This window comes from Coturnix japonica, chromosome 18 (genome assembly GCF_001577835.2).
Source record: "Coturnix japonica isolate 7356 chromosome 18, Coturnix japonica 2.1, whole genome shotgun sequence".
Lineage (NCBI taxonomy): Eukaryota > Metazoa > Chordata > Aves > Galliformes > Phasianidae > Coturnix > Coturnix japonica.
The window spans coordinates 7901504-7923576 of NC_029533.1; the positions used below are offsets into that span (position 1 = coordinate 7901504).

Here is a 22073-nt window from a genome sequence, read left to right on the forward strand (position 1 = left end):
TGAATACTAATTTATGATTGCCCCTGCTCGCCATCAGACTGCATTTATTTACAGATGAGGTCAATGAAAAATTAGTTTAGTCTTTTTTACTGCTGTTTAGAACACTCAAGACTGTGTTTTCCTCTAGATTTGTCATGGTTAATGAATGTTGCTTCAGCAGTCAATCATGTACTCTAAATGCTGTCACACTTTTTTTTAAAGCCTCAGTCATGAACCATGACAGAAAAATAAACAAATAAATATAAAGCTAAAAAAATCTTTTCACTGAGCAGCTACACTATGCAAAAATCTCCAGGGAAGGTTAAAGGAGGCCAGAATAAATGATAATATAAGTGCTGTGGACATAGAAAAGCAATAAAGGTGTACCAACACTGAGGGTCTGGCAAAAAAACTCAACATGCACACACACATATGCACACATGCTCTCCAGTGAAAAAACTGGCAATGTTAGTAGCCTCAAGGTGCAATTTCCTGGAGCACTGAGATTGACATGCCAGCACTAAATGTTGTTAATTTAACTAACTTCAAATTAATGGCAGAGTCTGCAGTGGCCGAACCCCTCAAACACAGTCTCATTATAGCCTTGCTGGGAATGTCCTAAATATAGGCATTGACAGTTTAAAACAAATTCACATACATTGGTGTATTTTTAGACATAAGCAAGGCGTCAGAGTTTGTGTCATGGTTTACGGTTGATTAATTGGTTTGGTAAGTCACCCTGCAGCCCACAAATTGTGCATTTAAATGCCCATGAAGGAATACAAAGGATAGTTCTATAACTACAATATGTAGTTATAAGCAATGATAGTATTCCAGTGAAGTGTGAAGGTCTGTTTTGTGCTCAGATATCCTCTGGTTCTGTAGAGCTTTGAAACTCTCATGTGAGTGCGATCTTAGGCTATTTGAATAGTTGGGTTGAGGAGATATGAACAGGAATTTGAAGTAATGGAAATGATGGATTTCAACACAACCAGCCTTCTGAAGGCAGTATAGCCAAGGTCAAAACAATCCAAACACACCATAGCCTAGATAACTTGTAATCTTTTCATTTTTAATAACAACCTCTGTTTCAGACCATTATCACTCCACTCCTGTTTCCATATTTTTGAAGATTTATTCTTAGTATTGGTATTAACTCAGCTGCTTCACTGTTCATAAGGTTAAAAGTTCAACCTGATTCAAATTTAATCTATCTGATATAGGAAAAAATCTGCTGAGCACACGTTCAACAAGGAGATATTTTTGCAAATAACCTTCCAGCACTGTGCTGCTATTTCAGGTGTAATCAATGTCATGATAAAAAAGTCAGATTTGTCAGTACATTTAATTTTCCAAAACATAAGCAAACCTAATTATTACAGAATTATCTAAACAAATTCAAACTGAATACTTACAGTGTGGGCTTTCCTTTGCCCCAACATGCAAAAGAGTCCTAGCAATAGGGATGTTGTTTGTTAAAATGGCAATATCCAAAGGAGTAAGTCCTTCACTGTTTGGGGTGTTCAGGTCCAGTTCCTCTGGTGTGTATTGATAGAGAAGAATCTGAACAGCATCCAGATCTTGCTGTTCTACGGCCTCAAACATAGCTTCATTGCACTGGAAATTCTGTGTACCAACAAAAACAGAAATTCAGTTGAACTTCAAAATGTTTGAACTTTAAGAAATAAATCACAAAAAATGATTTCTGTGACATTGCTATAAAATATTGAACCTTCCCATCAATAAAGAGAAATGAGATGCTTATGTTAAATGATTATCTGTGGATGACATGAACTGAGCAACAAGAAAGTAAATCCAGAAGGGTAGTGCTGACTTGGAAATACACATTTTAGACTATAAAACAGAAAAGATAACTCACTCTGGAGACGTAGTTTATATGTAGATTTCCAAGTAGAGTAAAAGACAATATTTAACCAAGTGTTTCATAAAAATGAGAGTCTACCAAGTTCTTGTTTTCTTCTCTAGATTCTGAGACTCATATGTCACTTTACTGCCAAATACTTCAGATCCTACTTCAGTGTTAGAAGAAAGAGAAAAATCTGAGAATAAATTAAATGGTGAGCAGCTAAAATTATCATTCTCTATTTATGCCTCTGTTAAAGGGGGGAAAAAAGGTCCTTCAGGATGTGTATCATCATTAGAGAGGGCACATCACCAGTGAAGCTTGGAAGGGAGGCCAGGTGTCTATTATTTTAAGTTAAAAATGACAAATTTTTACTGCAATGTAGCCATGATTTTTTTTATTCCAGCAGCTTCACAACTCCACTGTATCAAGAAGACAGATCTTAGTCATATTCTGGTGTTTTCCCCCCAGTCCATAGGGAATAGGTGCTCTAGCTAGAAATCAAAAGAAGCTTAATTTAATCACAAAGTATTTTAATTAATTATGTTATTCTACATGTGCTTAATGTCATCAACTCCCACTCCAGTCAATTCTCTGCATTTAACAGCTGCATGTCACTGTACTATGCACTCAAAATTGACATAAATGGAGCACTGATTGAAGAAAAATGTTACACTCTTTAGATTTTTGAAATTCCATTATTTTAGTTGAGGAACTGTGAAATGGAAGTCTGTTTTTCATATAACTGATTAGAACAGTGGATATTTTTGGTGAAATGGTTAATATATTGTATCTGCTTTTTAAAAGGCATTAATTTCATCTCAGCTTAAACTCATTTCAAATTATTTCCCTACTTATTTTGGAACTTCCCCTGTGCTGTTATTTAAGGAAATAAATGGGAATTATGCTTCAGAAGCATCTCCATGCTCATGCAACCAGAAAACAAGCAAAAACGTGTTGCTTTTGTAAGTGATCACAGAAAATGTCCTTACTTAACAGCTAATTCATAAGGAGTTTATAATAAAGGTGATTAGTTGAAGTAAAGGGAATGACTACATTAGACCTCATTTCTATTCCTTAAGTTCATTTGAGGAAACACTGGCAAACACTTGGGGAGCAGAAAAGAAAGGAAGAGTTGGTTATATTAATCAATGACAGACTTGTGGTACGGATTCAGGACAGGAAACCAGGTATTTCTCCATTCAGATTTTTACTTCTGTGGCTCTGGGTACGTGCACTGTTTCCACTTCTTTTTTAAATCAAAATAGTCAAATTTGGCCTTGTGATTGTGCAGAAAGGTTTCAAATTTTCTTTTGTAGACTGCCACCAAAAGTGCTGGAGCCCATTATTTAGCTTTAATTCCAGTTCTGTGTTAAACTCAATAAATCTGCACCACATAGCAGAGGTTTCTTGCATTATATAAGAACGAACAAAAAAACCTGTTACATAATGATGAAGATGCCTGAATTCAGTACTGCAGCTGAAATTAACTGTGATGTGGCTGACAGAAGCATCTGGCCCTTTTCCAAATACACATACACACTTTAAGAAAAGATTTTACCTACCGGAACAATTCCTGTAAAATTATTTTCCAAATGTTGATTTGATTTGTTATTTTTGGATTCATTGTCAAGACTTAAACCTGCATAGATGTCTTTAAAAATGCATCATCAGATTTTTATTTGCCAACCCAAATACCTAAAGTATTTCTGAAGTTTTCTCCTGAAGTCATTTGCTGAATAGAATAAAAGCACGTGCTTACGTTAGTTCCATACAAATACTCTGGCCAGCAAATCTACTGGCACAAACACTCCACCAGAGTGCAAAAATACAACCAAATTACCATTTCTTCATTTCATTGGAAATCTAATTGAAAAAGTTGCATTCATTTAAACAAGAAACAGAGCGTTAAGTTTATAACCTACTTCATCCAATCCAAATAATTTTCAGACCAATTTGCAAATATCAGGTCTTCCAAATGAACAATTCAGACACAACCATTAGTCTGAAATATGTTGGCATTTCTCGTAACTTCAGAGATTGTAAAAACATGGAATTATGATATGACGTTTCCAAATAGGCATGTACGTATCCCTCATCCACACAGTTGTGTGCATGTAACCATAATAGACTTATTTCACTCAAAAAACACCCTGGTGAGACAGTGAAATAGCTACCACATTTTCAGCCATGCTAATAATTGTCCCATTTGAAAGCCTGCACTGAGCCCAGCTTTCCAAGCCCAGAAAATGTTCTGTGCTCCTGACCAACTTTTCCACAACTATTTGCTTTCACATAGAAAACAGGAATATACTTGAATATTATATTGTTCTCTGCTGCAATAAAGCTGATTATATTCTTATATAAGTGACTCTAGAATTGCAGCATCGTTCAGATGTTTGCAGTTCAGGGCTAAGAAACTCAGATGGGGGTAAGATGTACCGTCTTTGGCCACACGGTTAGTTTCAATCCAGCTGGTACTGTCACAGATATTAACAAGACCGATCTTATTTCTGCCATCATTTGCATTTGCTGGATAATTCTGTTCCTCTCTGAACAGAGAAGGTCACTGAATTCAAAGAGAAACTGAATCCCATTTACAAGTGGTCAGGTAAAGTTTAGGGACATGTCTTTTTCCTTGAAGCTGTCTTGCAGCCTCTAATCGTTAGCTAGGCAGCTGTGCTATGTGATTAATTTATTTAGGTGTTATACTAGTGCACAAATATATATACTGAAAAGAACTACAGTATTGCTTTGCAGTAAGTAATAACCATGTTCCAGTAAGTGATTCAGGGCTGTTAGTGTTTAGAAATGCAATCTTATGTAGCTTAATTAAAATGAAGTACCCCTTTCAAGATATTTGCTCTAGGTTAGCCTGAAAAAGTCCACTATGTGCTACTGGAGTTGGAAAAAAAACATTAGTTTCTGCAAAGACTTGTTTTGATAAACATGAGTTCAAGAATAAAGCTATTTTGGGACATTGCTATGTCTGCAGCAAGACAACAATTTACTGAATGGAAAGTGTTGCACAGAAAGAGAGAATGGAAAGAAAACTCTTTACCAGCCAAAACTGAGGGAAAAAAAACCTACAAACTCTAACAAATGTTATTCACTTGTCTGGAGACATGCTTTTAGTCACTGACTTACCTCTGTACCACAGAAATTCAATGATTAGAAAATGCATCAGCTAGCAACCTGGAATATTTCCAGCCCTTAAATGGTGGTTTACTTACCATTTATTTCTAGGGAAAACTGTGAAAAAAAACCAGATGCATAACAGACAGAAGGGGTCCCAAAGCCCAAAGTTCAGTGGGAATCTATTCACTGACTCCCGTGGACACTGTCTCAGACCAACCCCAGACTGGTAATATCCAGAGATATTACCTCAACAGTGCACTGCTCCTCAGTATTTGGGCTATCTCCATTTGCCATTCCTCATCACTTAAATGTACACTGTTACAACTTCACAGGATTCCTATTCTTCAAAATGTATATGCTGTAGGTTGTATAGCTTTACCATCTCTGGTAAAAGTAGGAGCACTTGTGAGTATTAAGTCCAGTGGAGACGTACATGATTTCCTGTACTAGCAATAGAATGCCTGGCTCTCTTCTCTAACGGTGTAGAGCACCCAGGCTATACTGTTTTCTGTGCAGTATTTTCACAGTCTTATATAGTGACCAACATCACAGTCTCCGACAGACCTTAATGCTAAGTTAAGATCTTCCTCCTAAGAAAACACAACACCGCTATAAGTTGTTTTGGCCTGTCAGGCTGTATTTTGACATAGGATCGAAAACAGATTTAAGCTTGAGAAGAATATACAGCACTGGTCAGGAAACAGACAAATTGTGATGATGAAAAGTGTACAGATTTATAGGAAGGTTGCTGACAATTAGATAAATGTCAAGTATTTACCATTGAGGTCTTACGGAGACTGAGCCGGTCCGATCTTGCTCGGAAATACGCTTCATCAAAGGATGTATGGCTTCCCTTCAGCTTCTCTGACAGGTTCCGATACAACCGCTTTGCAGCATTTGGAGAAGATGGCATACTGTTCTTCTTACTCTGGAGGAGACTTAAATTATGCATTTGCTGTGTCATTTTCACCTAGTAGTTTCTAGAAGAAAAACAACAGCTGTTCAACAAGATTTTGTTGCATAAATGTCATTGATCAGAACTGTATCATTGGAATATATTGCAAGACTTCTATGGCAAAAATCCCTTTCATGCACAGTTTTAAGTATGTGTATAAAGAAAGTTTCAGTATTCCAAAGTCATTTTATTCCAGATACCCCACAGGTACTGGTAAACTCATGGGAGAGAACAATTTGCATTCACTGTGCAAACCCTAATATCATAAAGAAGAGGACAAGAAAAACTCAAGTAGATCCAACCAACACTTAATTCAATCGTAGCTTAGCATACTCCACTGTGTTTGCTTTGGGATTTTGTTTTCATACTGAAAGCAGCAGATTCAGTACCTCCAACTGTCATGACATTACATTATGGAGCGTTTCCAAGCTTCATTAAGCCTGTAGGCCAAATGGGAAGCTTACTGAGAAGCTGTGTAGACCTTTAGTACATTAAATAAATTAGGTTTATCCACTTAGTAAGCCTTCTCAGACCTACTGTGGCATTACTAAAACCAAACAAAAAATACCTGTTATTAAAGCCAACACAACTTATGCCTTTATCAGTCCACTATAAGATCTCAAGTTTTTCTTTCATTAGGAGCCAGCAAATCTAAGAAGAAACTAAATTTTGTAAAAAATGCAGCTATACAACAATACAACAGATGGCATCTTTGCTATCCACACAGAATCAGTGCATCAGAAATGACTTGGGAAAATACAAGTGTGTGTTTCTTGTATGCTAACACCATTGGAACACTGTAACAGTGTGTGGAATAAATACAAGAAAACAAAGCATCTGCTGGAATTATCTAAAGCAAATTGTCTGCTTTTTTTTTTACCAGTGAGATGCAAAACACTACTGAAGATCATCATACTTTACATATTCTCAAGACACATACAAGGCATGAAATGAAAAAAATGAAAGGTAAATGCAAACTGCATAGTCGAGAAAACTGCGAGGGGATCTTAGTAAGCTGTTAAAACGACTCCTAAGGGACCACTGGAAATAGGATCAGGCAAAAATAAGAAATAACAAAACCAAAGTGATGATGTGTCATTGTGACAACTAATATGGTTACAGCATATCCCAGACTAAAAGTTCAGAAACAGGTAAAAGAATTAACTTCAGATCTTGGGAAAGCAAAAGCTAAGATAGCATTCTGCAGTTTACATGCTCTTAAATATGTTAATTAAACAATTTTTTATTTGAACTAATAATTAAGAATTTATACATTAAAAATTAAACTTGACTTACCAGCTGTTCAAGGCAAAATGTGATGAAGTTGGTGGTAACTGTCCACTGTCTTCATTGAATGAATCACATTGGCTTTGCTGTCTGGTTCGGCCTCTGGGCAGAATGAGGAAACCTCTTTCTTACGCTGTATGAACGATCAGAAATAAAAAGATTATTAATAGCAATTACTAAAATCCAAATTGACCGATAAGATCTCAGTCTAAAACAGTATTTAAAGCAAATAGCGTTGTATCAACAGTCATACTACATTTGGTGCCTTGACTCTATGCTGTTTACTTCTGCAGCTATAAGAAGAATGATGAACACCTAAAGCTTTTGCTTCTGTAGTCAAAGATGCCATGAATTCTCCATGCTTTTGGCTTGTTGAATTCCTTAAAACTGATCAGCAGCAAAGCATGCAAGTACAACAGTAATTAGTGCCAGAGTAAACAAAGCTGCAGTTGTCATTAAGTTGTCACAAAATATGATCAAAAAGGCATTAACACAGCCAATGGAAAGCAGTTAGCTTTATGTTCAGTCAATAAAAGGAGAAAAAAAGAATCCCAGTTCTACACTCTGTCCAGTAATGCATGTTGCATGTGATGTATTGTTTCTTCTTTCTTCAGGCAGGCTACCACTACAGCTGTCTGCAATCATAGCAACAAAAGCAGCAACCACATCTATAGCTATGGGACATCTGCCCAAGCAGGTTATGTTTAAAAATGATTTCTAGATGAATAAGAAAAACATATTTTACTGATGCCTTCATTTCAGATAAAAGAGATCTGGTAATGTTAATACCTGCTTTAATATCTTCCAAAATAGGAGAACAGCAGTATTTCAAAATATGCATTTATTTATTACTTCTTTTACTAAAGGGCAAATAGGATTAACACTGGAACCCATTGAAATCCACAATGCAGAATAAGGAATAACCATGCGCAGGCACAGAAATCTAGTCATAATGTAAATGATGAACAAAGCTAAACAACAGCTCATGAAATCATTAGTCTTTCTGAACAGTGCACTGGGCTCAAATAATAGGAACGTTCTTGTTTAACATTTGGCGTGAGAAAAAAATGAGACACTCATTTCTGGGTCTGTCATAGCAAATAATTGTTTATATCTATAGGGGGGAGGGGGGAGGAGTTGGTGGGGATTTTTTTAATTACTATTAGTTACTTTTTCAAATTGCTTTTAAAGAGGTACCAGGGCTACTGTTACATAACAAAACATCAATGATTTTATTCAGATGTGATGCTTTATTCTGGACAATGTTGGAAACATTCTCCCACACCTTCAAACCTCAGTTAGAGGTTCTGAACTTCATTCCAAATCACATCCTTTTGCAGAAATAACTGAAGATAAAACCTAGCCCTAGGCCTGGCATTGATCTGTCATGAGACTTGAACTTACTTATATACCTTTTATTCTATGCTATAATATACTTCCTATTCTATACTTTAAAAATTAGCGTGGGTATGCTCCAACCCTCTTTTTTATTTTTTTTTTTATTTTTTTATTTTTTCTTTAGGGATGTATTTTCTCTGTATATATTTTCTCCTTCTTAGTAGGTGTATGTAAATGTGCATGCACGTACTTCAAAGACTTCTGACATAAACATCAAATTCAAATACCTGAATGCTTTGTTGCAGCTGAGACTTACAAAGCACACTGAAGTCACACATCATGCAGCATTTCTTTTCTGTGCTGTGGAGATCCCAAGCTGTACGTGTGCAGGATTCCCTCTCTACCCTGCTGCTGCAGAGGATCGTTACTCAGCAGGCTGCAGACAGCTGGCTGAGCTCACTGCTTGCCCACACGAGAAAGACTGGAAATCTTTTGAAAACCACCGAATACCTCCTTAACACTGGGATTCTATAAGGAAAAAAGCCCTGCTGAAAATCTGAAATTTATGAGCTTTAAGTAAAATTACTTCAACTCAAGCATAAAAATTCTGTTTTCAACGCTGTCCTGAGCATGGATGCTGCTTCTGTGGCAAAGCCTGTGATGAAGTTTTTGGTCCCTACAGACCAATTTATAGAAAATTCTCATGAGGGAATTCTCACTTTCCAGCAGTTTTTGGTACAAAAAGCTAAAATTATTTTACTGGAAGGAATATGAATATTCTTGAAGCCTTTATAGCAATCTCTCACTGTATACCAATACTCCTCCCCTTCTCTCCTGTGCTTTATACTTCCAGCTTTCTGGAAAGCAGACCTTTTGCAATCGCCTTTTCTACTTTTAAGGCTCTTATTACTTCTCTACTGCTACTCAAATGCTGTTTAGTAGAACAGTATTTTTTTAACAAAAAAACCCCATGCTTTCTTGTCCTAGGTAGGTCTTTAAAAGACAATTAGTTTGTTTATACCAAGTAAACATTACCACTAATCTTCTTGTCATAGAGATTTAAGCTCACTCTTAAACTGTTCAAAGGACAGAAGGCAAAAAACACTCAGTAAGGTAAGAGAGGTGATCATAAGGCTACCAAATGATGGCGATGATTGTGTGCAAGTCCAGCGCACACCTACACTTCATTCTGGGAATGGAAAAGACTTAAAGACTTACAGAAAACAAAATGCTGTGCTTGTGCCAAAGCACACACAAGCAGACCTGAGTGTCTGATATTGTACAGAAACCTGCGTGATCACAACCCCTCTGTGAGATGACTCATATATCAGCCAGTTATTATTCCACTTATCTATATTCCATAAGTAAATACTGAATATTTACAGCCAAGCAGAAAAGTTTGCTTGTTGTACTAAAACTACTTCTTTGAGCAATCTGTTGTGACCAACTTCCATTCTGTGTTTAATCTCCTGAAGCTCACCTACCTGTAGCACACAGCAGGAGCTGATTCCAGAAGCTGTTATTATTATTGCATCACAAAGTCTGTATATTATTGCAGAGATGTGAGCTCAGAAATATGTTTCATGTAAATCAGCCAGTTTGGGTGGCCTCTTAACTGACACGTTTACCAAAATATTAACTCTGGATTAATCTCAGCTTTATGCACAATAGATATTTTTAGCAGCAGAACGTTTTATTGGCCATTAATTCCATTTAGCGAGTTGTTTGTTTCTTCTTGGTCCAGGTGACACTTTGGAATGAAGGAGGGTGTTTTCCCGTGGAAGATGATAAACCCGCAGCCAGTTGTGTACCAAGGCTCGGGGCGGCTGGGAGGCGCTCCTTTGCATGGCGTCAATCAATAGGTGGCAGCATTCACCCAGTTCTTCCGACGCCTGATGTGGTCCAAGCAGCCACTCACTGCTATCGCATTGTCCCGAGCAAACACTGCCCAGCGTTACGCTGCAGGCGGTATTTCAGCAGGAAGCACATCCTCCCTGCATAGCAAGTAACATCCCTCCCTTCTTGTCACTCTATGCTCCTGCTCCAGGTCCCCACGGAGCTGCTGAGAGCAGATCCAGCAACCGTGTGGGAAGTTTGGAGCTAAAAAACACACTCAAACATTTAGAATGTTAAAGGTTTACTTCCCAGTCACTCAGTGGAAAAACTGTCATCATCTTTAAAGACAAAGCTGGGTTTTAGGATGTAAACAACCCTCACTCATCAGTGCTGGTTCCTGAACACCTCCATATGGGGTCAGGCAGTAGAGCTGGGCAGGCCAGCTGCCTGGTGAGGGGATCGTCACCTCCGGATCATCACCTCCATCCCTCCCACCCCATGCAGCAGAGCCAGGCCTGCTCTGCCTGGCATCTGTCTGCTCTCTCCTGTCAGAGATCTGTGACAAGGAAGGTGGTTGAGGTGCTCCTGAAATTAAATGCTGAGGATATCTGTGCCCGTTCTCCATGCAACCAAAGGAATACAGTGGGAAGGATAACCTCCCATCCTCCAAACAGGCCAATAAACGCATCTTGCTCTGCTTCTTTACTTATTCTTCAAACTTTCATGTATATATAAACTACTGTAGTAAATTCCAGCTCTGGTTTTGGCAATTTCTGCCTCCCTGGCTCCATGTTTACCTATCATCTTTCACACTTACTCTTTTGCCAATTTGTTAATTCTCTGTCCTATTCCCTGGTTTCTTGTGTTTCCTCAAGGACATTGATCTGAGTCTTACTTTTTCACTAGTTTCTTTAGCCAACGTTCTTGATCCAAATCCATAGCAAATAACCCATCATCCACGGAGACACAGAAGTATTCAGTATATTCATAAAGAAGACAAATATTTCCCAGTTCATCAGTCACAGATGTGATCAAACTCAAGAAATTCTGAAATTGTGAGTGAAGAAAAAATAATTGTGTTTGGACTAACCTTAGAAAATTTCCCAATGAAATAATTTTCCCCCAGCGTTCTGAAATGTTTGAGACACCCATGATGTAAGCGACTGAAAGCAGCGGAGCTTGGCAGCCCCAGCTCCTCCAGGCTTCCTGCCTCTGCCGTGGTTCCTGATCTAGAGCCCTTGCAACCCAACCTGGATTTCAGCTCTGTTGCAGGGCTGCTCCTGGCAAATCCAACAGGCTGAGCCCTGAAGACTCCAGCTTCTACAGGAAGGGTTGTGGAGGCCAGGAGTCCTCCAGCTTTGGGGCAGCCAACATGGCAGCAGCACCTTGGAGACGAGGACCAGGACTGCTTGTTTTTCAGATGAATTAGAAGGAAACCAGAACCATTTGGTCAGAATTCTTCAAAGATGCCATAGTGTTGGTTTTTTTCTGGTCTCTTTAACTGGAAAATTTCTGAAACACTTCAATCATTGCTGCAGTAGAACAGAATGAGGCCTGAAGTTTTCGAGCTACAAAATATTTAAGTCAGCCATGATCATTCAGGTGTACATTAAGATAAACAAAGATACATCAGCATTAAGAGTCCATCAGATCCTTAGAGATGTTCCTGCTTGAGACTAGGACTCAGAGAGCTGCTGTTGCCTGAAGTGATCCACACACATATAAGAGCTGCTTTCTCACATGGCTTAAGGGAGCTGCTGTCCTATTGCAAAACCAGTACAGATCAGAGCGCCTTTTGCTGATGGTTCCTGTGACTGTTCTCCATATTAGGAAAAGACTAAAATTCAGTCTTCAGAAAGCTTATAAAAGTACACGCAGGCCATTAGATGTAGCTGAAGATACTGCTGTTCTTTGGAAATAAGTTACCCAGCTGAATATCACAGAAATAATGAAGATGTCAGCAACAACAGCTCAACTGATGCTTTGTCAGTCTCCAGTTGATTATGCTATCTAGTCAGACACTACATAAAGAGATAATTTATGCCATGTATTGTTTGGCCATGACTACTCCCAGCTGCACTGCATTTAATTCAAGTTATAGCAGAACACTTTACAAACAGAAATTAACAAGCTTTTCATAGCCAGCAATTTCTAGATTAGGAATGGATAAAGAAGAAGTAGGATTTACCAGAGCTGAACAGAGGCAGACACACGTGATGCCTGTGAATTTTTTTCCCCAACTATGCAAAGTCTCTCCTGCCAAAGACCAGAACAAGTTCAGGGCTGTGATGCTGTCACTGGAGACACCAAAAGGTACTTAAAATATACAGACAGGTTTCCTTGTAACTTTCACATGATTACAATGATTAACAATCTAATCATTAACAATGATTAACAATTTAATCATTAACATGCACCTTCAGAATAAGCTCCTTTTTCTCCAAATCTTGATGTATAAGTGCATTTATTATGAAGCTAAACGTTGTGTCTGACACACACTATAGAAGTGTAATTATTTGTCATGCTGAGCAAAGAAGCAGCTTTGATAACAGAACAGCCTCCTACTATTCTGTGAACCCCAAACGCTGTTTATTACCCCAAATGGATCAAGAGCAGCCTGTTTGTCCTGATGAGAGCCCAGATCTGTTTACAACAATAAAGTACCATTTCAGAAAAGCCTTTGATGCTGAGGATGAGGAGAAGGCACAGCAGGACTGTTCTCAAAGCTGAACATTTACCTAAGGAGAACAATCATTCTAGGTTGTGACAGAGACAGACTATTCTAGGTAACAGTCCACAATGGGAACCTACTGCTCTGTACTGTCAAACAAAGAACCACAAGCAGATCTGCCTCACTGGGCCAGCTTTTGTGAATACCCCCATGGGTCATCTCTGCAACTGAAACTTTGTACTCACTGGCTGTGATAGTTTTGCACAGGCCAGAATTCATACCGCAATCATTTGGTCTGATGTGACTGTTCATTTACATTTTAGCTAGAATGAAAATAACTCTGGAGTTCCAAACCAGCGTCTCATAGGAGCAATACAAAAACCCAAACAGAATAGAAATGATTGCTGTGAAGCAGCTCCAAGCTTCCCAGCGCAATTCTATTTCACATTGAGTTGAAATGAACATTTAAAACATTCATTTTTTTGCTGAGCATTTATGCTAGCTTTCAAATCACAAAGATTTAAGGCTTACTACAGAGGCAATTTTCATGCACATAAACAAGTATTTGTTAAACATTTTCTAGAATTTACAGAGACAAGGACATGCTATTATGTTTACCTCCATGGGGTACAAAGCACAGCAAAATGAGTGACAAAGCTCACAAGACGTGACTGTTCTTTCCTGAAGTCCAGCAGTTCAGTAAAAGTAAAATACAAATACAGGAAACGCAACCAAATCTTTGCTGTATAGAATTTAGGAGATCTGTAACATATTATGCCAGATATCATCAATTTTTTATTGCAGTGGTGGCTTTTGGAATATGTAGCAGTTAGAATAGCAGTTCATGAAAATATCCTCTCATCGCTTAAGTCCTAAAACCGACCAGTCTGTTTCCTTTCAGTTATTTATGTCAGCCTCTCAATAAGCAATACATATTATTACTAGTCCTCACTTCGTTCCCACATGAATCAAACCTCTACTATCACAAACCAGAACAGAAGCGATCATTGCTCTCCAGTGACCACATCCTATTAGGATGCATTGGATTCACAGCTTCCCATTCCATCCCTCCATCTTCTTCCCATCCTAGTGAATGCACGCATCAAGAACAAATGGGAGAAATGAATCTGAAATAAAACCCTACTTTTCACCTTCTGTGGCAGGTTGCAGCAAGCCATTACTCTATTTTCGAGTGGTTCAAACAAAAATCTGATTCAGCCCATAAGATTACTGGGTTTATTGTCCATATTCTCCTTCATCCTACAATGAGAAAGAACAATGTGGGGGCAGAAAAGCACTCTTCCCTGATGACTCTCACAAGTGCAGGGATACATTCCATGTAACAGAGCCAGCACAGCCTGCCCCAAGCTCCACTCTGAGCCAATACAGCCCCCCACTGGGTTTCAGTTCAAAGTACTTCCATTCTTCAACTTGTATTAAAATGTGATGCCCCAGAGTATAGGGACATAGTTTTGGAAAGCCTTTGTGATACCAAGCTCACTTATCCTACAGATTTACAGCACTAGGAATGTTCTAGTGAGCTACGTGCTCACTAACATCCCAGATATGTGGAGAAAGTAGAAAAGAACGTTAGAAATTGATTTCAGAAAGTGTAGAAAAAACAACAATCTACTATAAATAGCTGCCTTTTTATTATAAGTGAAGTACTTATAAAAGTACATCACCATCCAGATATTGCTTTGGTTAGCGTTGTCACAGGAGACAGATGGGGAGAATAATTCACCGTTGTGTTAAAGGACTGAATATTGATTTGAAAACAAGAACTTGTGATCCAATGAAACAACATTCTCTGCAGCCAGAAGTGCTAATCTGACTTCATCTGAATAGAGTTAATAAATATTTGCAAAAGCAGGCAGCTTAGCTGGCTTAATTATGAAAACACTTGCTTTTCACCTTTAGGAATTCATTTCCTCCAGGGTCAGAGTTTGGTGGTCTTACAGCTATCACACAAACTTCTATACAATTTGGAATGATTAATGAACCTCTGTTCAGAAAAATTATGAGGTGTTACAAGGAGAAATTAACCGAAAGCACACAATGTGAACACTCTCAGTGAGTACCTTTTCTCTGTATTATTTTTATAAAACCAGGAACATGTTATCTATGAAATGCACATACGCCAATCAAGGATACAAGAGGCAAACAAACCTGCACAGAGGTGATCTCTCATACAGCAATACCTCTCCTACAGGCACATGCCCAAGTCCAAATGAAATATTAAACAGCAGACGAGAACTCTGCAGTTCATACAATGTAGATGTTTAGAAAGACTGCAGCTGAAAATACAGTTTGTATCTCTGAAGATGGGATTCTGGCCCCGTACCTGCACTATTCACATTTACAGATAGGCTCTGATGAAGCAGACTCTATGCAACAGCCAGTGCTCAGGAGGAACTCAGGAGCTTGTGTTCTAATGCTCTGGATGAGTATGAACTATTTGAGTGTCTGTGCAGTAAAACTACATGCACACATTTTTGAATTAAGGATCAACTCAGAACAGACTGAAAAAATATCCACTGTTGGTACAAAGGATGAATGTGTCTCTTCTGAAGAGAACTGTGCTGAAAAACAAAAGGCAGAACTGATTATTTTGGCCGCATTAAACAAGAATCATGTAAGAGCCTCCCTTAGAACTGCTAACATGAATTGTGTTACTGTGCACTGCTCAGTGCAAATAAAGTGGATTTTCTTGAAAGAAATATTGAACTCCAAGAACAAAACTCAGGCTGATAAGAGCTACTTCAGCATTGAATCATAGATAATAGGCAATCATGGAAAGTAAAAAAAATATAAAATCACTATTATGTATTTTTAAAAGCAGCATTCTCAATTGAAATAATCCCTCTTACAATATGCATTGGAGAATTTGCCCACGCTTTAATGCTTTCTTTAGTATTAGCACAGTCTTCTGTCCTGGGTGGAATTACTGCGGTGGTTCCAGTGTTATAGTAGTGGGGGAAAAACAGGTATAAACTTCACAGTACCAGCCCACAAAAAGACTGCCTCATTTTTCCTCTATTTACATTTAAGAAGAGAAATTCTAGTATAAGAAAGTAATAGAAAAAAAGCCTTATGTTTTTACAGACTTCCAAATAGTTCTAATATGGATTCAAAAAATAACGTAGTCATGTAGTTATGCAGCATTAAAACCAGAACTTCTGATAATTTTTCCAACTGGTTACTTCTACTTGGAATCACTTACACAGCCCTCATGAAAAATGAGTTGAAACTTTAAAGTGAGATGAATCTCCTCTAAGTGAAGTTCCCCAGCTCAAAGCAATACTCCCCTCACTGCAAAATGGAGGTGCAAGCTTTCCATTTTTGACTCAGCTGTTAAGACAGTTGACAACAGACACGCTGCTCTTAATCTACTTGAGCAGCACGGAGCTACTGATGTTTTGTATTGTCAATCAGCTGTTCAAATGTAGAAGAAAGCTGCTTCTAAGTTCAGATACTATTGTGTACATGGTGCCTATATTAGACAACAGTACAAATTAAATGCCTTTTGTGTACCAGAAATATATTTGAAACAAAGATAAACACAAATAAGTGATCACAAATACACAATACACTAGTTTGCATTGCAGTGGTGAGTTTCCAACTTGCACTGAAAGGCAAGGTTTTGAGAATGCAGTCTCCACAGCAGGGACTTGTTTGATTTCTTTCATCCAAAGATGCGTCTGAGCTGTATTTCCAAGCAAGCAAAAGAAAAACAACTTCTTGTAGATATTGAATGCACTTTTCCTTTCCTTAAGAATCAATGCAGAAATAAGTGATCTTTACATCCATACATGGCTCTCCTGTTCAGAAGAAGAGGAGACAATCTCAGTAAGTACGAGAAAGCTATCCACAATTTGCTCAAGTATTTATTGAAAGTCCCAGTACGCGCATGTCTGAATCATTCGGGGCAAAAACGTTAGAAAGAAGCGAGCAAAGACGTATCAGCACAGCTTTGTGATGCTGTCTGGAAAAAGAAAGCAAGATGCACGGAATTTCTAATAGTTCTCATCATACAGTATGTAGTAAACAGCTGAAGAAAATAGTACATCCTCCCTGTTGACGTATTTTCTTTTGACAAATAAATAGGAATTTGCTTTTCCTAAAGCCAAAGTAGATCTATTCAGCCTGAGAAAACTAACCAGCATTGGTATATCACTTTGGGAAAAAGGCTTCAGTGTTTATAAAAAGTGACAAGGGTCCAGTGATGCCCCTGGTCAGCTCTTACTGGTGATAGCAGTGAAGGCGCCATTAGACCACACTACACAAAGAGCTTCTCGAAGGAAAAACAGAAGCTCGGAGTACTATGCAACATTTACAGGAGTTTGAAATAGAGAAAAACACTGCTGAAATTTTTACACTATTCAGATACGAGGAACAAAGATCTACATATGCTACACAGTGAACCAGAAGCATAAACCTTTTATTTCTCTTCTTGGGAAATCCTATGGGAGGCGAATAAATTTATAAGACAGAGCAACTCATCCCATATACTTTGAGAAAGCTTTCTTTTATCCCAATAATGGGCAAATGAAATGTATGTGTTTAGAAAAGGTTTTCCTGACACTAACTGTTGCATTTTAAGCCACTCAGTTGTTTATCTATCAGGTTCAGCAGGGAAAGCTGTCATTTGGAAGAATAAAATAAACAGAAATCAGTTAAATTTGTCACTTTCCTTCTTCATTCTCCCACACCAGCCCTAACGCAGGAGTGGTTATTCTCGCCTCCCTTCAGATCATTCTCTAAGCCCTCTCATCAGGATTTCAAAGTTAGATGACCAAATGCGCGGAGAGGCACCTAATTTCTCACAGGCACTTCTGAAAGCTCCTGCCTAGGTCTGCAGCAAACACTTTTCTTTCTCTCCCCCTGCCCCCGTCCCTTTTCTGGCCTTTGATCTTTAGAAAGCACAAATGCCATTACAGTGAATAAAGTCATAGCCCACAGAGTCAATCCCCTGCTATTTACCTCCTTCCTCCCTGCCCCCCTGCACAGCCAAGGCTCAGGCACTACCAAACCCGCTCAGCCAGGCTTAGATACAGCAGCAGGTATCATCAGTGCTGTGACAAACGAGAATCTGTGTCAGGGGAGACTGTTTAAACAAACAGTTGGATGCTTGGAAACACAGACAGAAGACCCAAGATCTTGCTCTTTTTTTTCTTTTTCTTTCTCCCTCCGCCTTCAAAACAGAAGATTAAGTTTGCTGTGAACATGAGCTGATGAAAAGAATTCAAATAGTGCTTTGAATAGTGCCACTGGGAGCGTCACAGGAGAATTACAAATTGCTGCTGGAGACACCGGTCTCCCTTTACAGAAAGTTAACATAAAAGTACACATATCTTCTTTCTATAAGGTACTAACTTGTAAATTAACCTTTAATGGAGTATAAATGATGTCCTGAAAGAACTGCTTATGCAGCTATATTTATGATCTAGAAAATTGCAAATATTTACAAGATTATAGGTGTTAATGGTCTGTCAAAAATGTTTGTATATTGTACATACATTAAACCTTAGTTTAAGACCACCCTGCTATAAAGACCACCCCATTTCTTGTCCCATATAGAATTTCACTTTGATTCCATATTATTCCATTCCTTATAATGGGGCTCAGCCCTAGCACACAAACAGCTCCAGACAAGCTGCTTCTCTTCCATAGGATCCACCCATTTCACTCTCCGCTCCCAGACCCTCTGTGCAGTGCTATCTGCTTAACAACATTATTGTTATTGGTCACATTCAGTGAGAGATCCAAAGAACGTTCCAGGCTGCTCCTGCGCTCATGACACAGGCCAAAAGCAAAGCACAGCTGGAGGGAACACTCAGTAAAGGCATAAGAGAAGTGAACAGTACTTCACTGCAACACAAGCACACCACAGCCTTCAACACCTACACTACAGCTTCCCCAGTCTGATACAAGCCACACTTCCCAATGAATCTTCTCTAGTATCAGTGTATCCTCCTCTATATCTTCTGTTCAAACAGAGGTCATCAATAACAAAAAAAATAAAAATCACCCAAGCAGACAAACCAAACCCCACTGCCTGGCCTCTCTTAAGACCTCTGTTTCCAAGGACTTCTGCTGCTGTCTACACAGCAGGTGTACCCAGCATGGCCTTTCATCTTGCTGGTAGAGCAAGCCCCTTTCCCTGACCCAGCACTCCTCCAGTAGCTCCTACTCCCCACCACTCTCTCCCAGCTAAGCTGCTTGTTGTTCTTTCATCTCACCACCTGGGTGCAGCTAATTAATCACATCTGGACTACACACCCAGCTCCTAAAATACAATATTCTCTCCCCGCGGCTCAGTAAAATTCAAACTTCTCGTTTTCTACATTAAGTTTTTAGGTCTGAGCTTGCCTTTTTCACTATTTAAATTAAAAATACTTAAAGTTTTTGTTTGCTATTCAAACTGAGAGACCAAATCATCCCCTTGTCTATTGCAGTTTCTTTTCTTGACATGTGAGTACCTTTCTGGGTCAGAAATGTGCTACGAGTCAGAATTGTGAATGAAAATTTCTCTTTCTGCAAACATTTTCTAATGAAGCAGTTGGGATTGCTCAGTTGTGAACGTGAAGTTTGCAATTTGAAAAAGGAAAAACATTTTTTTTTAACTGTGCGTAACTTAAACCGCCTTCTTACTCAAAATTTGTTACGTTTTCAAATGCTTTCTTAAGCAACATCAGTATACTCAGCCATAAAGACAGCTGGGGAAAAATAAATAGTTTAGGAACAAATGCTTGGGGCTCTGCCCAGGTTTTATTACAACAGATTATTTTCTTTTGTAATGTGTCATTTGCTGTGTGTTACCTTGCTCAATGACCGAAACCAGTTCTTCTTTAGGGTAAGAAAGTCAAAGGGAAACGTGAAAAACTGTCCTGACTGACCTCATGCACGCTTTTATTGATATCAAATTGCTCATATTTTTTTACCTTGCCATTTTCATTTTTATTCCTGCTGGTTCAGATCTTCAGCTGATGTAAATTGGCGTAGGTCTAATGGTTTCAATGAAGCTCCGCTAGCTAGAAGTCTGGCATTCATTATTGGGGATTTTCTGCTATCCAGTGAGATAGTGTAAAAGCATTTCCCCTCCCAACCTGGATACAGCACAATCTGAAAGGTAACTGCAGAGATGTGTCTTGAGTGGATTGCTATTAGGAAAAAAACAACTTCTAAGATTGCACACATCTTCGAATTATCAAATTGTTTTTATGCTGCAATTCATATTTACATTTTCTATTTCTATTTTTAGTCTTCTTCTAAGATTAGTAAGAGGGGCTTTTCATACAAGTCCCTAGATAAACTTCAGAAATTAATTTCTTTGTATGCCTGTGGGTTATCTTCCTCTTCTGGAGCATTCACTAAGTAAATCAAAAGTCCAATGAGACCATTTGTTGCACACACTGTACAGGCCATTCAGCTTCTAATATATATATAATATATATATACATTTTTATATATGACTGTAGCATACATAGGCCTATATATAAGTCAATATTTATAACTCTGATTGTAGAACAAATGAAACCTCCACACAATCCTGTGTCCAGACCAATGAATTCTGAGGCCTCTAATGTTTCTTTCCAAGGTCAGACAGAACTCCAGGACTGTCCTCAGCAGATATCTGAGACCACTCTTCATTTTCTCTGATCATCAGAGCAATGTGCAATACATTTCTAAGAACATATCTGTGCTTCTTGCTGCCAATGCTCCTACTGGAAGATTCCTTTCTAGCTGATAGTTGCAAACATCCTGATTTACCATATGCATTTATTTGTGGCTTGTTAATACTATTTTGATTTTGTTCCAGTCTTCTTGTTTGGAAGCTCCAAATTTGGTTCTTCCCTCTTGATATTTACACAGGGATCAATCACCAACTTTGAATGAGTTATTAGATTATTTCAACAGTAGTTAAATGTCTTTGTGAATCTGAGCCTTCAAGTTTCTGCATTTAGGTTTTTCCCTTTGTAAAAGAAGAATAAACTGTTTTTCGTTTTCTCTTTGTCCATGTTCAGACTGTAAATTCTTTAGGGTAAGAACCGTGTTAATAAATGTTGGTTTAGTGCCTACCACTATGGGTATTTGCTCTCAGTGGGGTACTTCTATACCACTACTACTAATAGTGCTACATAAAAGGGTAAATGGGACTGACAGTAAAAATACAGCTCATCGACTAAAGGTGCATGAAAAGAATTTTGTCCTGTAGGACATCAAAGTTCCTAAAAATTCGTATGTCAAGTATTACCATCTGAACTAAATTAGTTTTGTAGAACTAAAATTTCATGGCAAATAAAAATAGTATATCATCTTAATAAAAGCATCATGTGCAAAGGGAAAATAAAAGCAAGAAAGATATAATTTTATAGTACTTGCACAGTTCTTCTTACTCTGAACTGAAATTCAAAACTACCAAAAGAAGCAGCCATCAGCAGCCACATAATCAATCTGCTGCAAAGCTGGTGCTGGTCTCCAACTCATTTGATACAAAGGACAGTGGAGACAATAGGAAAGTTTGCTGAAGTGTAGTAAATAACTCCAATGCTTTGAATTGCAAAGGGTAAGCAGCCTACCAAAAGTATTTATCAAAGTCAGATTCGAGGAAAGAAACATCACCAAACAGAGCAGTGCAAGCCAGATGCTTGGAGATTAAATGGGGTCAAAAATGCAACCCTAATTTTCATAACATCCTCATAAAAATTCACAGGAAACTGCTTTCTGAACCTGTTATAGAAGATATTTTTTGAAAGCTAAAGTGGAGTTGCCAAGTGAGATTCTACCAAATAAGATTGGAATTACAGAGGAAAGGAAAAATAGCCTATTCGTTAAATGAAACTAACAGCATAAAAACCAACACAGAACAATGGCTAAAAGTAGCTGACAGTTATGTCTAGACTTGTGAGACCAGATTTACATCTCTCAATTTGCACTTGTATTGAAGGTTCAGATCAGAGTCAGATCTTTAACCCCTTCAGTGAAGGAACTGGAATTATTGC

At 38.3% G+C, this 22073-nt stretch overlaps 1 protein-coding gene across 11 annotated transcripts in view; it reads right to left on the reverse strand.

The window, feature by feature from the left end:
* The window catches only part of ANKFN1 (ankyrin repeat and fibronectin type III domain containing 1), a 103306-nt gene that overhangs the window by 48475 nt on the left and 32758 nt on the right, over positions 1-22073 (reverse strand). For 7 of the 11 annotated variants that reach the window (XR_004309226.1, XR_004309224.1, XR_004309225.1 and 4 more), the window contains exons 1-5: positions 9945-10033; positions 8849-9089; positions 7233-7356; positions 5760-5961; positions 1395-1605 (exon numbers count right to left, since the gene is read on the reverse strand). Coding sequence is in view for 6 of the 11 variants with exons in the window: in XM_015880181.2 (XP_015735667.1) it covers positions 1395-1605; positions 5760-5945 (397 nt within the window). In the remaining 5 variants the exon portion in view is untranslated. Of the gene's footprint in view, positions 1-1394; positions 1606-5759; positions 5962-7232; positions 7357-8848; positions 9090-9944; positions 10034-22073 lie in introns of those variants that run through there. The other 4 variants (XM_032448273.1, XM_032448271.1, XM_032448272.1 and 1 more) reach the window with 2 other exon arrangements.